General features: G+C 29.1%; 1 protein-coding gene across 1 annotated transcript in view; it reads left to right on the top strand.

Moving 5' to 3' along the window:
- LOC142319467 (E3 ubiquitin-protein ligase MIB1-like) overlaps positions 1-18,285 on the top strand; it is a 135,106-nt gene that overhangs the window by 105,588 nt on the left and 11,233 nt on the right. Inside the window, exons 3-6 of the mRNA XM_075356781.1 lie at positions 950-1,078; positions 3,842-4,023; positions 6,085-6,274; positions 14,373-14,544. Of these exons, the coding sequence (XP_075212896.1) occupies positions 950-1,078; positions 3,842-4,023; positions 6,085-6,274; positions 14,373-14,544 (673 nt within the window). The remainder of the gene's footprint in view (positions 1-949; positions 1,079-3,841; positions 4,024-6,084; positions 6,275-14,372; positions 14,545-18,285) is intronic.

The raw sequence follows: 18,285 nt of genomic DNA, 5'->3' as shown, positions 1-18,285 counted from the left end.
ACAGATGCACAAAATAAACTACATTTATGTGGAAGAAAATAGTAGATTTAAATATAAACAAGAATGAGTAGAATGTAAAGTAATTTTTGTAATAAGAATAAAGGTGTCTTTTCTTTGTTATTGTTATTAGCAGTGTAACTACAGTTTTCCAACACCAAACACAAACTTCCTTTTACTTTCTTCTCCTTTCTGACTTTATCTTACTTCTTCAAATAGAATTCTTTATTTTAAAGGTAAACCAAAAACTTTTTAGTACTACAATATTTTTCATTTAAAGAAGAAATTAATCACCATTCTCCTACAGATATTTCCTCAAACACCAGCATCATTTTTAAAACAAATTTTGTTCGGATACAGATTATTTCTTTAGATGTTGAATACAAAAAAAAGCTATCATTATTAAATAAACACTATTACCAAAATCTGAACTCTGTTAGAAATAGACCTCAGTTGTACGAGTAAGACTTTTTTTAAGCAGTAATTATCTGGTTTATCATTAATTAGTAAATGTCAGCAGCATCCAGGATTGTTTAAATCTGATGATCCGTAAGAACTAATTTATTTAACATTACTTCAGTCATGATAATTTATTTTTACTTTCACATTCCTCATTTTCCTCTCTTATTATTTTCTGAGACGTTCCAGGTGCTGAAAAGCCATTACAGTGTAAAAAATGCAATTTGTCATCACTCACCCCTAGGATCTACCTAAGAAACCAGAAAATTAAATTAGGATTTACCTTTAATTTCTTTCCTGACCCTACTGGAGGCAGGGAGTTCATTAAGTGACCTAAATTGATTCAGGAGAGAACTCCCAACAGTCATTTATTGGAGGATGTATGGAATTGGAAGTTCTTTATGTTACATGGAGTTAAAAATGATGTATTATGTATATAGTTACCAATTATATTGTACATCCTGTAAATTTATTAACAAATTTTGTTTTTTAGCTTCTTGTTCGTGAAGGAGCTAACCTGAATATTCCTGACAAGGATGGAGACACTCCTCTTCATGAAGCTCTACGTCATCATACACTTTCACAACTGAGGCAACTGCAAGATGTTCAGGATGTTGGCAAGGTATGATTGTTTATAGATTTTTTGATTATAACTATGGGTTTACATCCCAGAAAAAAATGGGATGCTCCATTAGTCTCTTATAAAACAATGTAACAATTACTATTGCAGATAGAGAAGTGCAGTTTACAGAATTTTACTGCTTAACTCATTAAATTTCTTTGCTTTAAGTTAGCATTAAACTAGCTTGACAGAGATAGAAATTACTGCATACACCCATAAAGTTACCCAATCCAGAAAAAAGTTTAGCATTTTTTTGTGGTATCACAACACAAAGTATCCAAACATTATTATCTGTACTTTCTAGAATATGTACAAAAAACTTTCTGTAAAAGGCTTTAAAACAGTGGTATATTACTTTCAAGGAGACAAGAATCATCTGTGATCTACGTGAAATGGCACCTATTGTGGAAGAGAATGTAGATTGCACTTATTCAGTGGCCAAAGAAATTTCACCATTCTTCATGTGGGCTACAAATATCCTGCCTGTACAATCAAAGTTTTGCAGACAGTTGTAATTATTGATACATTATAATCAATTAATTTGTAATCAATACATGTCATTACAAATTGTGTAATCAATTATACCAGATGACCTGCAGCATTTATGTAGCTTTGCAATGGAGATTCTGTCCAGAAAGCAATGTTTTTTTAAAGCATGTTTATTATTTGGTCAAGACAATGTTTCACTTATGTGGTATGGTAAACCATCATAAATCCCCATGTATGGGGATCAAGAATCCCTGCTGTTTTAGTCTTCAAGCAACTGCTTGAAAGTAAATATTTAGTGTGTTTTAATACACAATTATTGGTCCATTCTGTTTTGCTAGATCTACATGCATTATATAACTAGATATTCAGCCTACTAGGATACTGGAGAGGATGTTCCAACATCATGGCCACCAAAGTTGATTATGCATCACTACTCTTGATTTCTTCTGTTGGATCTATGTAAATTTATAATATCTTCAGTAACAAGATGATGACATATTAAAGGTCAGGATTACTACTTCTGCTGCAACCAGCTCTTCAACAGTTAATGCAACATGAGCAGATTGCTTTTTTTGTGCTATGGGTCGCAAGTGACCATACTGAAATATACTTTACTGATGATAATAAGATAACTTAGTGAGGTGATCAGAAACTGCTTCGCTTTATCTTTTTTTTTTTGTCTTCAGTCAATTGACTGGTTTGATGCAGCTCTCCAAGATTCCCTATCTAGTGCTAGTCGTTTCATTTCAGTATACCCTCTACATCCTACATCCCTAACAATTTGTTTTACATATTCCAAACGTGGCCTGCCTACACAATTTTTTCCTTCTACCTATCCTTCCAATATTAAAGCGACTATTCCAGGATGCCTTAGTATTTGACCTCTAAGTCTGTCTCTTCTTTTAACTATATTTTTCCAAATGCTTCTTTCTTCATCTATTTGTCGCAATACCTCTTCATTTGTCACTTTATCCACCCATCTGATTTTTAACATTCTCCTATAGCACCACATTTCAAAAGCTTCTAATCTTTTCTTCTCAGATACTCTGATTGTCCAAGTTTCACTTCCATATAAAGCGACACTCCAAACATATACTTTCAAAAATCTTTTCCTGACATTTAAATTAATTTTTGATGTAAACTATTATATTTCTTACTGAAGGCTTGTTTCGCTTGTGCTAATCGGCATTTTATATCGCTCCTGCTTCGTCCATCTTTAGTAATTCTATCTCCCAAATAACAAAATTCTTCTACCTCCATAATCTTTTCTCCTCCTATTTTCACATTCAGCGGTCCATCTTTGTTATTTCTACTACATTTCATTACTTTTGTTTTCTTCTTGTTTATTTTCATGCGATAGTTCTTGCGTAGGACTTCGTCTATGCCGTTCATTGTTTCTTCTAAATCCTTTTTATTCTCGGCTAGATACTATATCATCAGCAAATCGTAACATCTTTATCTTTTCACCTTGTACTGTTACTCCGAATCTAAATTGTTCTTTAACATCATTAACTGCTAGATCCATGTAAAGATTAAAAAGTAACGGAGATAGGGAACATCCTTGTCGGTCTCCCTTTCTTATTACGGCTTCTTTCTTATGTTCTTCAATTATTACTGTTGCTGTTTGGTTCCTGTACATGTTAGCAATTGTTCTTCTATCTCTGTATTTGAACCCTAACTTTTTTAAAATGCTGAACATTTTATTCCAGTCTACGTTATCGAATGCCTTTTCTAGGTCTATAAACGCCAAGTATGTTGGTTTGTTTTTCTTTAATCTTCCTTCTACTATTAATCTGAGGCCTAAAATTGCTTCCCTTGTCCCTATACTTTTCCTGAAACCAAATTGGTCTTCTCCTAACACTTCTTCCACTCTCCTCTCAATTCTTCTGTATAGAATTCTAGTTAAGATTTTTGATGCATGACTAGTTAAACTAATTGTTCTGTATTGTTCACATTTATCTGCCCCTGCTTTCTTTGGTATCATGACTATAACACTCGCTTTATCTACATGGTTTATTTTATATATTATATTAAAGGAAATGTTTATGGACATTAGCTACATCCTTATAATATGGAAACTGAAAAAAGACTGTAATATTCAAAATAAAATATTGCCAAAAAAGTGTACTTTCTGTTCCTGTAACTTGAACAATTTTTAATTGTTTATTATTTATATATGATATTAATTTATTATTATTATTATTTTAATTTTATTAGTTAAAATAATTAATATACATGAGTTAAATTGTATCGTATTTTTTTTTTATTTTGCAGCTTCTGATGGGTTTAGGCACCCAAGGTGCAGATAAAAAATCTTCTGCATCCATCGCTTGTTTCCTTGCTGGAAATGGAGCTGATCTGACCATAAAGAATAAAAAGGGACAAACACCACTAGACCTTTGTCCAGATCCGAATTTGTGCAAAGCTTTGGATAAATGCCATAAAAGCAAAGACACGTAAGTTGTAATGTAGAATATTAAAACAGTAGTATAAAAATCATTACGAGTATGCCTGTTATTGCTTATTAATATTTTATTGAATTCTAACTTAGTAAAATCTCACATTATCTAAAATAGGTTCAAATTTTTGAAAAATGTTTTATAAAAACAAAATGTTTAGAAGTGTTTAGAATAGTTGCTGAAAATAAATTATACGATAACTAAGTGAAAATAAATTATTTTCACTCTGTAAAACAATTTAGAGAAATGGACACAAAAAATTTGAGACATATTGTCAGTGTAACATGTAATCCAGAAATTACAAATGTGTAAATTACATTACTTTTTAATGTGTAGAATTGAAAACCATTTTGAAGTAATTGTTTGACCCCTTTTTTCAATAATATTGCAGGTGGTGTTTTTGTAAACTGTACTTTCTCAAAGTATGTAATTAAAAAATTGTATTTGTATTATTATTCAAATATTTATTACAGTTTTTTATCTATTTCAAGGTTGATTTAAAAATAGTGCCATTCCGTGGTACCTCTGAAAGAATGAACTAAAAATATAACTACAAATGCATCTTCTTGAAGCAGAATTTCATGCAGTTAGAAAGTTAGCTTTTATTTTTTTAAAAATGTAATTCATTTTTTCAAGCCCATCAATGAATGTTAATTAAATATTTACTTTTACAACTATATTGATAAATTCTGCTGTAGCAGCTGTGACTATATAGGAAAAATATTAAGTTCAGTAAAAAAAAACCCTTAAAAAATTGGCGTTTTAAGGTTTGGGGCATTAAGCAGATATTTAAAAAAAATTTTAACAAAAAAAATAATAAATAGGTAAAAGGTTGTAAATAATCTGTGAAAAAAGTGTTTTATTCCAATGCTCCAAGTCCAAAAAATCTATTTTTGCCAGCCTGATTTTTGTCTGTATGTTCTACATATGTATACATCCTTAGCCTGTATTTGACCTTATAACTCTAGAACCTGTTTAGTTTTTCAAACTTTTTAGCCAGGTACTACCCTCAGGGGGGGAAATAATATATAAAATTTTTGCCGATTGGAAAAAGGAATGGGGGTACTTTGGTCAAAATGAAATTTTAAATCTTTACTGGAGCACTTTAGCAAAAAGGTTTTCTTTCAGTTGTTGAAATTTTTTTTATCAAGATCACAAATAACCAAAATTTTTATTTAATATCACCTCTCCAAAAAATTACTATATATATTTTTTTTAAATTTTTTAGCTATTTCTTGCTTCAGAAAGAACTTAATGGAAGTTTTTTGCATCTATATTTTCTACATCAATAAGCCTTCAAACCACTATAAAATTTGTTTGCCCATCCTATTCCAATGGTTTATGGAAACAAAAAATATTTTTTTAATTTTTATGAAAATTGTTAAATTATTTATATTTTAAATTCATCTCACAAGCTACCTATTGCATTTAAAATGTAAAAAATCTTAAGTTTTTGACAGCTGTTATTCCATATTTCTTGAAAAAATTAGCCAAAAATTTTCATCCCTTCCTAGAAACTTACAACTTTATTTAGAATTATAGCTGTATCTTTGTATTTTTTTAAAAATCTTCAACCTGAGCATTAGGCTTCCCACTTCTCCCTTGAACATGAACAGCTGTGTATCTTCATTGTAGCCATGACAATATTGCTGTTAATTCTTTTTTGTGATTCAAGACAAATTTCAGCAACATTTAAAGCCTTTCACATTAAAAAATACATTCACAAAGTATATTAGATTTTTAATTCCCAGCCAACATTACTCACTAAAATTGCAGCATTAATTTAGAAAGATCAGATTTTCTTTCTAAAATTAGAAAGAAAATCAGATTCTCGGTTAAAAGAGCTTTTACCTTCTTAATCTACCAGTTTAAACTAGCAATCTAGTCACTCACTTTTACCCGTTACTTTATACTTGTGACTTACCCTTACTTTTGCTGTACATATTTAATAGTTGTATATATTTATTGTCACTTGTTATTTGATTTATAAGATTATTGTATTTATTTTTATTTAATCATTTCAAGAAGGTATAAAAAAGTTTTATATGTATGTTACAGAGATCAGATTGAGCCACCTCGTGTTACCGAAGGTGAAGATACAGTGTCATTTGATGAATGTTTGGTTTGTTCTGATTTAAAGAGAGACACACTTTTCAAACCATGTGGGCATGTTGCTTGTTGCTCTGTTTGTGCTCCACGTGTAAAGAAATGCCTGGTTTGCAGAGATCCTGTTGCTACTCGTATTAAGGTACATATAAATTATACAGAGTGTATCTCAGAGTTCTCCCAGGACTTTCATTATCTAATTCTGCTCAAGAAAGTAATGGAAAAACTCAATAAACATATGAAGTTTCATTTGCAAATTGTAGCTAGTGAAAGATTTTGCTCAGATTTCAGCTTTCCTGATGAAATGAGGTCATACTGAAATTTTCAGGACATTAATTAAGAAGCAGAATTAATGATTTCTTATGGTTTTTTACCTGAAAAATAAAATAAAATAGGTCCCAGAACCGTACTTGCTGTAGGATTTGAGAAATCTGGGGTGAAAGCTAATAAATTAGCTTAGAAACTGCTAATAAATTTGCTATTAAATTATTTTTCTAATAAATTAGCAAAGAAACTGGTAAAAAACCCTGTTTTTTATGCTTGACTTACAATAACTTTGTTAAATGGGTAATAAACACATATTACTTTTAAACAAAACTTGTAGAGAATTTAATTGTGAACAAAATAATGTATGATCAGTTGAATAAAACAAATAAAAGATAGAAAAACTCTAATTTTATATAGAAACAGTACATTACTACATTTGTTAGAAAAGTACTTATTTAATGTAAACAAAAACCATATTTTTGTTTGGTTATGTAAAAAATTTATATAAACAAAATTTACTGTTAAAAGATTAAAAAAACTGCAAATTACACAATTGTAAAATAAAAATAAATAAGTAAAAATTACCTAGCTAATAATTTTTTTTATTAATGACAGAAATACAGTAAATTATTTGAAAAATTATTATTTAAAAGTTGGCAATAAAATAACTACAACTGATCAACTATGCAGTATACTGTATTAGAGTTAAGTCATTCTGTAAGGTACATTAAGTATAATAAACACATATTACTTTTAAACAAAACTTGTAGAGAATTTAATTGTGAACAAAATAATGTATGATCAGTTGAATAAAACAAATAAAAGATAGAAAAACTCTAATTTTATATAGAAACAGTACATTACTACATTTGTTAGAAAAGTACTTATTTAATGTAAACAAAAACCATATTTTTGTTTGGTTATGTAAAAAATTTATATAAACAAAATTTACTGTTAAAAGATTAAAAAAACTGCAAATTACACAATTGTAAAATAAAAATAAATAAGTAAAAATTACCTAGCTAATAATTTTTTTTATTAATGACAGAAATACAGTAAATTATTTGAAAAATTATTATTTAAAAGTTGGCAATAAAATAACTACAACTGATCAACTATGCAGTATACTGTATTAGAGTTAAGTCATTCTGTAAGGTACATTAAGTATATCAGCTACTGTAAACTGTACTGTCATTAGGGAAGGTTTTCTATGAATTTTAGTTTGAACATGATTGGTTTTCCATTCAAGTAATGCTGTACTTATTTATAACAGAGGAATACGCTGATATAACATTAATTTTGGATGTTTGTAATGGTAATGATACAGCTGCTGCAGTAGAATATGAAATACGTTTTCCAAATTGCTGGATTCCAGATTTCAAAACAATTAGCATGACTTTTTGCAATCTTCGGGAAACAGGTTAACTACTTAGTATTCGTGCTAGCTATGAACATTCTACCCAACACTATGCTGTTATTGATGAAATTATTATCAGAGCAGTACAGTGTAGTCCAGGCATCAGTATACAATATCTTTCTAAGCAGATCGGAGTTTCACATTCAGTGATTTGGAGAACACTTAAACAAAACAAGTTTTATCCTTATCATAAACATCCATTTCAACATCTATACCCAGGAGATGGTCTGCTTTGCTTGGAGTTCTGCAACTGGTGGAATACAAACCGACAACTCTACAAGTATGTTTTGTTTACTGATGAATCAAATTTCATTCGAGATAGCATCAACTGCTTACGCAATGAGCTTACATGGGGCAGAAGTAAATCCTCATGAAACAGTGGAAAGCAATTTTCATCACCGATTTAGCATCAGTGTATGGTGCAGTACTTTCTTCAAGAAGAATTGACGCAGCTGCTTGAAGGTGTTCCTTTAGCGCTGAGATTCAAAGAATACTTCCAGCATTATGGCGTGCCTCTCCACTTCTCTTATGCTATTTCCACATAAAATCATTATTTCCCTGAGAAATGGATTGGTCATGGAGGTCAATATTCCTGGCCACCAAGATCACCTGATATAACACCTTTAGATTTTTGCGTCTGGGGATGGATGAAAAATATTGTATACAAAACAAAAATACATTCTCATGAGGAATTAATTGTCTGCATTATGGATACAGCTGAGCAACTTAGACAGCCTTGAAGAACTAAAAAGAGCAACAAAAGCAGTGTAGAAGCGTGCAGAAAATAGCAGGTTCACTTTTGAACATTTATTATAAACTGGTATGTATATTGCACTATATATATTGCTTCTAAATAGTATATATTATAGTAAATTGTTTCTAAATAAAACTCAAATTTTTCTAAGTTTTCATTGTTTTATTCAATTTATCTTACACCATTTTGTTCAGAATTAAATTTTCTACAAATTTTGTTTAAAAGTTTTATCTGTTTATTACCCATTTAACAAAGTTATTGTACATTAAACATAAAAAAACAGGGTTTTATACCCTAATTTAATGGTTTTCACTACATAAAAACTACTGCAGATAAGGTTCTGGGATCTGTTTTATTCAATTTTTCAGGTCAAAAATCATAAGAATTCACTAATTGTGCTCCTTAATTAACGTCTTAAAGATTTCAGTGTGACCTCATTTCACCGGGGTAATCTGAGCAAAACTTTTCACTAGTCATAACTTGCAAATGAAGCATTTTTTAGGACATATGTCAATAAGAACTTTTTCCATTATTTGTACAGGTAGAATAAGTTATAAAAGTCATGGGAGAACTTTGTGATACATTTTGTATATCTATTTTAACATTTTATTAATAGAGTTTTGTTATAGATATTTTAGTACCAATGAAACTCATAAAAATTATAACAGCTTTCAATTAATACTGATTGGTCATCTTAGTTATAAACTGAAATAGGGGATCAGTTCACTGAACACTGATCTGTAAATTGCAAATTCATCCTATGTACTTTTTTATTACATTTTACATATAATCAGTATTTGCAATTTGCTAATGTATTATGTTATTACTAGTTCATTTTAAAAATGACATTTATACTTTTAATGATAATTAAATGATTATTGTTTAAGAAAAATTGTTTAATTAAATACAGTATAGTTCAAAACTATATTAAAACTTTACTTGAAAAAATTATCAAATTAATTTTGCTATTTCTATTTAGAAGTTTTTATTATCTTAACATTGTTACACTAAAATAGATATAACTCAGACTAAGACTATCCCTGACTTACATAGTGATGATGACAAACTGGTTTATAGTTTCATAAGTTATTCCTCTCTTCTTTCTTTATAAATAATGTTGAATTTATAAGAATATTTTATATGAAAGTTTTTTGTGAATCTTTTAATAAGCATCTGAAAGGTTAATTAATTGAATTTATAAAATAATATTATAATCCCTTGATTTAACATGTCTGTGTCTACTATTGAGCTGAACTCAAGCAACCCCAAATTTAGTGTTACTGTTGGAGCTTTAGCCTTACTTAAAAATTAAGTTTCATTTAATTAGTGAATGATATTCTGATATTATTCATTTTCCAATAATGCATTTGAACCTTTCTTAATTTCGCAATAAATCATCTGTTGATAATGTCTGCTCTGCTTGAGATGTATATAAGTTTTTTTTTCACTTACTTTTACAGCATGTTAGTGTTGCAAAAATTACAAGTTTTTTCTGTGGTGAAACATAAGCAATGGAATTAATCTCATTTATATATAAACAGTTTCATTACTGCTTCATTGAATATTTTCTAAATAAAGAACTATATGAAATGATTTCTATTTATTAAATATAATAATACAATTTAGTTAGGAAATTTCAGCAGATGACCTAAGGAAAACCTTTACATTGATCAATTTACCCAGCAATAAATTAAAATCTCAAATCAAATAGTTGAAATAACATCAGTGCAATTATTATATTAATAATTTACATAAAAATATATTTCCTCCACTTAAATCTGCTTCACCACATTTTTTTCATAATTTTTTGATTGATTTCCTGACTACATTGTGAATTGTTTTCCCCTGTTTAGTAGTAGACAATGTCATTACTGTAATAATTGCTTTTTAATAATAATAAATAAATAAATGAAAAATCTAATAAAATGAACTTAATAACTTACCCCTTATCAACAAAATGAAACAAAGCAATGATTAAACAATTCTAATCAAAATTTGTTAAAAATGTGAGAACAATAACCAAAAGAAATTCTACTACTACCAATAGATCACATTGTGCTCACAAAGAACAGTATTGATAAAAATGTGACACTAATGTTTAAAAAAGTAGTATGATCGTCTAGTTCAATCACATAGTCTTTCCTTCTTGCAGTCTGTGTTGAGAATATATGTTACATTTCAGACAATTTTACATTTGCGCACTTTTTGCATAATTGATTTCATCACTAATATAACGATATAAAAAGTATTATGTATATAAATATATGCATGTACCGCTGTAAACATCAACAGAATAAATGCCTCTAATCACTTTCATGCAACCATTAACAGAAGAACACGTACAGTAAATATAATTTTCAAACAGGTCTACTGATGGATTTATTAATTTCTAGTTTTTTACAACATTTTGTTAATGTTCATATATTATACAGTGAGAATTACATAGATAAAATACTGTACTGGCATTGCTATGTTGATGACATCATATTCCTGTACAAAAACACTTAAAAAAATTTCAGACATTGCTATATTCATCAATATTTATTACAATTATATTACTATTACTTCAATGAACAAACAAAGCATAGGTAGAAAATATTATTCAGTTATATACTCTGGCTTCCTGACCTTTTTAAGATGGGCACCATTAACAAAAATGTTGCGAATTACTTCAGTGAAGGAGTCTCCAAAAGTCCATTGGAAGAAAATGTCTTATATTTTGAAAGTCGCTTGTTTAATACTTAATAATTTTAAAATAAAATGTTACTTAAGACTCAAATCATGAAATAACTTCAGTGAAGGAGTCTTCAAAAGTCCTTTGGAAGAAAAATTTCTTATATTTTGAAAATCACTTGTTTAATACTTAATTTTAAAATAAAATGTTACTTAAGACCCAAATCGTGGAATGGTATTACATTATTATGAGGTTCATTCAGTAATTAAAGAGAAATAGTAATAGCAGAAAAACTATTTAACAAATAACTGAAACTGTCTCACATTCAAGTTGACATAGAGAATATAAGCTGTTTAAAAAAAATTTCTATTATTATAACTCATTTGTTTATTTCAAAATATCAGCTCTGCGTAAAACATATATCATGAATGAATAGCACATTGTGATAAGATTATTATTTTGTGAAGGTGTAAAATTGGCTGAAATTCTCTCACAGATGTTAAAACAATATGATAAAATGTGCATTAACCATTCAAATTTTTATAAGTGAATTGATCAGGTTAAATTAGACAAAACAAGTGTCACTGATTTTTATTGTAGCAGAAGACTGGTGGAAGTTTCAATTGACCCTTTGCTGAACTGCATTAATAATCTTATCGCAAAGACAAGTGCATAAAAATTTGGGAAATTTCTGAAATTTGTAGTGTGAGAGTACAAAGATAGTGTTTTGCACTATCTATTCCATTACCCATGATTAGCTGAATTATACAGAATATGTTAAATGTGGCTTCCGATATAGTTGACTAAAAATCACAAAGATATCTGAATTTACATTTGTACAAAACTTAGACAGTAGTATTTAGCAGAAGGTAATGTTTTTATAGATCACATAATAACTTATGATCAAACTTGGATTCATTATTTTGAGTTTGAATCCAATCATCAGAATATGGAATGGAAACATCCAAGTTTTCTCACCAGAAAAAATTTCAAAATCTACATGTAAGTAAGTTAGTGAACTGATGCTAATGATGTTTTGGGACTATAAAGACTCAATTTATTGCAATTATTCAGAACAACGTAACATCAACATTGAGTACAATCGTGAAATCCTAGAAAATAAAGTGAAACCTGCAATAAGGAGGAAACATTGTGGTTCTTTCTCCAAAGGTGCAATTCTTCTGCTCAATAATGCTCTCCAACTGCTCAAATGAATGGGAAGTTAATCTATAGTTGGGTTAGGAACTGTTGCCACATACACCTTAAAGTCCAGTCCTAATTCCATCACATTTTTTTTTTGCTTGGTCCTCTCAAAGAATTTTTATGTTGCACCAAGGTCAGCAACAATGAGTAGATCAAGAATGCCTCAGACACAAAGGTAAACAATCCTTTTCTACTGGAATAAGAAAGCTTACAGAAAGAAAGGACAAGTGTCTAAATGTAGTCAGGGATTTGTTGAAAAGTAGTTTTAGTTTCATTGTTATTGAATGAATAATAATTCTTCTACAGTCATTTGTCTTCTAAATTATTGAATGACCCTCATATAATTTATAATTTGACACAAAAATTTATGTTAATAATTTTCTTATTGTTATATGAAACTGTTATTTTTATTTCTTTTTTTGGATTTATTCTCTCCCAAATATACATAAGGTAATGTAAAGTCATTCTAGTAAAGATGACTGCTTCGAGCCAAAAGAGATAAAAAATACTTATATTCTGAATGTTTATAATTTGTTATAAACAGAAAGGAACCTTGTGATTTTTAAAAGAATTTGAAATTGTTTGTTGCTGGTATCTGGCATCATTGAGCAAGAAATTGAATAAATTGAAATTGAGTGTTTCATCATTTATGATTACATATTCTTAGATTGAATTCATAACTGTCAACAGTTGAATAGGTTTTAAAAGTTAGTGATATCATGGAAAAAATGCAAACAAACTCAATACTGAAAATAATTATTGTGAAAATACTAGTTCCTAATACCACCAGGGTTGCATTGTAAATTTTACATTACCCGAAAGTTTGATTTTGTATTATACCAGACCGTAAGAATATGGTCTGCAGCCACAGGGGCTGGCTACATGATAATGTTATGAAAAATCCACATCCATTTCAGTGTTTACATTGATAAGAAGCAACATTTATCTTTTTCATGACAAATGTTTAACTTTATTTCATGAACGGGTATCCAAAAGCAAGGACCATTTTCATGACATGATTTTTATAATTTAGGTTATATTTTTTATCAGCTCATAATTTGTTAATAACATATCAATAAAAATAAAAATTAAGGGATGGTTAGGAATTAAACCAAATGATTTTAATACGTACAAAAGCAATGTTCATAATACATGAACATTCATTTCAGAATTGTCACATACCATTTCTAGAAGTGATAATAACTTTCATTAAGAAATACATTAAATTAAGCATTTCAATACTTCTGACACCAGTGCACTCCTGACTGCCACTAATATACTTCTGTTCCTGAACTGTGTTCATCAATAATTATATAACTCAGGAAGTAAAAAGTTTGAAAATAAATGAATTAGAATAATTTTGTTAAATAATTAGAAGATTGACTGTAGTAAAGTAGAGACCTTCAGAAGAAAAGATTACTCCAAGATCAAAAAAAAATTAAGCCAGAATGGTTTATAAAATCTTTGTGTTTCCTGCATTTATACCTACTAAATACATATATTGCTTATCATATTACTTCAGAAAATTGTTTAGTTTATTAATTGTAATAAACATTGGTTTGATTAGTGCAGGTCTACATTTAGATCTCTTTAAACAGGTTGATGGGCTAAAATAAGAGTGGTAATTGTTAAGTGTAGAATGCTATAGCAGACATATCTATAGTACATATAGATAAGAATTTTGGTTTGAACAGTATTTTAATGATTTAATTGAGTAATCAGCTGATTTTTTTTGTAATTATTCATATTAAATTAAAATTGCTAAATGGTTATTCAAAAATTTAACAAAACTAAATTCTTTTAGGTAAAAAACCTGTGCATTATTAAATGTAATTTATTTATTAGAATAAAAAAAAATCATTTACTTTATGTAGTATTTATTTGTTAATTTATTTAATGATTTTTGTATTATTCTTGTTTTACAGATAGAAGAGTGTGTTGTGTGTTCAAATAAAAAAGCTGGTATGTTATTTAAACCTTGTGGTCATATGATTGCTTGTGAAAGTTGTGCTTCTCTTATGAAGAAATGTGTACAGTGCAGAGCACAAATTGATCGGATGGTTCCATATTCATTTTGTTGTGGAGGAGTTTTATCTGGTAGGTAGTGATATTTTTCATAGCATTGTATAAAATTAATAGCAAAATATTTTAATTAATAAAAATCCTACCAAAATATTTTCAGTAATATATTAAGTAGCCTACTTAAAATATTTAACGTTACTGGTAACTTACTAAATGATTAGCTATAATGGAATATCTTATCTTCAATAATTTTCTTCATTTTAATGAGGAAGGTTAAACCTGATCAGGCATTTTTAGCTGCATCACCCCAGCTACATATTCATACATGTTATGTATTGAGAAAATCTATCATGTATTGAGAAATTTTATCTGAATCCTTTTATGGAAAAGAGCCTTTACTTAAAGGGATGACTAACCTTTTATTAATTCTATCTCAGACTGAAAGTAACTTTTTAATATTCTTTGAACCATTCTATTTATCTGGGATCTAACTTCTGTATGATTAATTTATTTTCTAACTTTTATCAACTGATTATTATTTGTTCTGTCAGCAATAACAGTTTTCATTTATGTTGGTTTATCTATATATAACTAAAACTTTTTTCCCTATTTCCTTTCAGCTAATGATTAATCCTCTCTCATTATTAATTTTACATTAGTGCTTTGTTTTTTTAAAAATATCTATTAATGTGTTAATAGACATTTTTGTTTATTTAAAAAAATGTACATCCTCTAAATTGAGTTTGCATTAAAATTGCAGTTGTGTATTATCATAAATGATTAAAGATTCATAAAAATTATCAAACATAAAAATAAATTTTTAAATTTTATTTACTTCCTATATTATATTCAATAGTACATTATTTTACTGCCCTGTTTTTTATAAATGGATTTGCAAATGAATTACCTCATCAGTCACCTTGTACTTTTTGATTGAATACACTAAAAAAGGTTCATTTTACACACATTTATATTATTAATATATTACTTATATATTTTGAGAGAAAAAGAGCAATTTTTAATGATTTTTTTTCCTTTTTTTAAGTGGTTATCTACCCATTGAACCATACTTGCATTGCTAAGATTGGATTTTATTTTCCATTCTCCCGCACATATGTATTTAGCTATTTTTTCAATGTTTTTATTGTATTTTGATTTTATATTGGGCTTTCCCATTAAAATTATGAAGTTCTAGGATTCATACATTTAATAATAATAATAATATTCATACATTTAAAATACGTATGCGTTTATAATAACTATTTTATTATTATTAATAATTCAACTACTACCTAAAAACTTGTATTGTAAAGGATGAAATAAGTTTGCATCAATCTTAATACGTTCAGAAACATTTAGTTCAGTCTAAATTTTTCTCCCATTTTTAAGTAATGTTGAAAGTTGAAATGCTGGATACATTTTGTATAAGTTACTTATAAAAAGTAATAACCATAAAGATAATTTAGTATGCAGTATGTAATTATTTTATCAGATTAAAATCAATTTTAAATAGTAATATTGAAAAGGCTCTGCATATATATATATTTTTTTTTATCTTCAGTCATTTGACTGGTTTGATGCAGTTCTCCAAGATTCCCTATCTAGTGCTAGTTGTTTCATTTCAGTATACCCCCTACATCGTACATCCCTAACAATTTGTTTTACATATTCCAAACGTTGCCTGCCTGCACAATTTTTCCCTGTACCTGTCCCTCCAATATTAAAGCGACTATTCCAAGATGCCTTAATTTGTGGCCTATAAGTCTGTCTCTTCTTTGAACTATATTTTTCAAATGATTCTTTCTTCATCGATTTGCCACAACACCTCTTCATTTGTCACTTTATCCACCCATCTGATTTTTAACATTCTCCCACAGCACCACATTTCAAAAGCTTCTAATCTTTTCTTCTCAGGTACTCTGATTGTCCAAGTTTCACTTCCATATAAAGCTACGCTCCAAACATATACTTTCAAAAATGTTTTCCTGATGTTTAAATTAATTTTTGATGTAAACAATTTATATTTGTGACTGAAAGTTCATTTCGCCTGTGCTATTCGATATTTTATATCGCTCCTGCTTTGTCCATCTTTAGTAATTCTACATCCCAAATAACAAAATTTTTCTACCTCCATAATCTTTTCTCTTCCTATTTTTACATTCAGTAGTCCATCTTCATTATTTCTACTACATTTCATTACTTTTGTTTTGTTCTTGTTTATTTTCATGTGGTAGTTCTTGCATAGGACTTCATCCATGCCATTCATTATTACTTCTAAATCTTTTTTACTCTCAGCTAGAATTACTATATCATCAACAGTATAGGGAACATCCTTGTCAGGCTCCCTTTTTGATTACGGCTTCTTTCTTATGTTCTTCAATTATTACTGTTGCTGTTTGGTTCCTGTAAATTTTAGCAATTGTTCTTCTATCTCTGTATTTGAACCCTAATTTTTTTAAAATGCTGAACATTTTATTCCAGCCTACATTATCAAATGCCTTTTTTAGGTCTATAAATGCCAAGTTTGTTGGTTTGTTTTTCTTTAATCTTCCTTCTACTATTAATCTGAGGCCTAAAATTGCTTCCCTTGTCCCTATACTTTTCCTGAAACCAAATTGATCTTCTAACACTTCTTCCACTTTCCTCTCAATTCTTCTGCACAGAATTCTAGTTAAGATTTTTGATGCATGGCTAGTTAAGCAAATTGTTCTGTATTGTTCACATTTATCTGCCCCTGCTTTCTTTGGTATCATGACTATAACACTCTTTTTGAAGTCTGATGGAACTTCCCATTTTTCATAAATAGTACACAACAGTTTGTATCGCTTCCTCACCTGCACTGTGCAGTAATTCTACAGGTATTCCGTCTATTCCAGGAGCCTTTCTGCCATTCAAATCTTTTAATGCTCTCTTAAATTCAGTTCTCAGTAATGTTTCTTCCCTTTCATCCTCTTCGACTTCCTCTTCTTCGTCTATAACACCATTTTCTAATTCATTTCCTCCACATAACTCTTCAATATATTCCACCCACCTATGGACATTACCTTTCGTATTATAAATCGGTGTATCATCTTTGTTTAACACATTATTAGATTTTAATTTATGTACCCCAAAATTTTCCTTAACTTTCCTGTATGCCCCATCTATTTTACCAATGTTCATTCCTCTTTCCACTTCTGAACACCTTTCTTTAATCCACTCTTCTTTAGCTAGTTGCACTTCCGGTTTATAGTATTTCTTAATTGTTGATAGTTCCTTTTACTTTCTTCATCACTAGCATTCTTTTATTTTCTACGTTCATCCATCAGCTGCAATATATTGTCTGAAATCCAAGGTTTTCTATTATTTCTCTTTGTTCCGCCTAAGTTCGCTTCTGCTGATTTAAGAATTTCTTTTTAACATTCTCCCATTCTTCTTCTACATTTTCTACTTTATCTTTTTTACTGAGACCTCTTGCGATGTCTTCCTCAAAAATCTTCTTTACCTCCTCTTCCTAAAGCTTCTGTAAATTCCACTGATTCATCTGTCACCTTTTCTTCAGGTTTTTAAACTCCAATCTACATTTCATTATCACTAAATTATGGTTGCTATCAATGTCTGCACCAGGGTAAGTTTTGCAGTTGGCGAGTTGATTTCTAAATCTTTGCTTAACCATGAATAATCTACCTGATATCTTGCAGTATCACCTGGCTTTTTCCATCTGTATATTCTTCTATTATGATTTTTAAATTGGGTGTTGGCAATTACTAAATTATACTTCGTGCAAAACTATACGTCGATCCCTTCTTTCATTCCTTTTGCCCAGCTCATATTCAC

The sequence above is a fragment of the Lycorma delicatula genome, chromosome 2 (genome assembly GCF_047948215.1).
Source record: "Lycorma delicatula isolate Av1 chromosome 2, ASM4794821v1, whole genome shotgun sequence".
NCBI lineage: Eukaryota > Metazoa > Arthropoda > Insecta > Hemiptera > Fulgoridae > Lycorma > Lycorma delicatula.
This window is presented reverse-complemented; position numbering and strand designations above follow the sequence as displayed.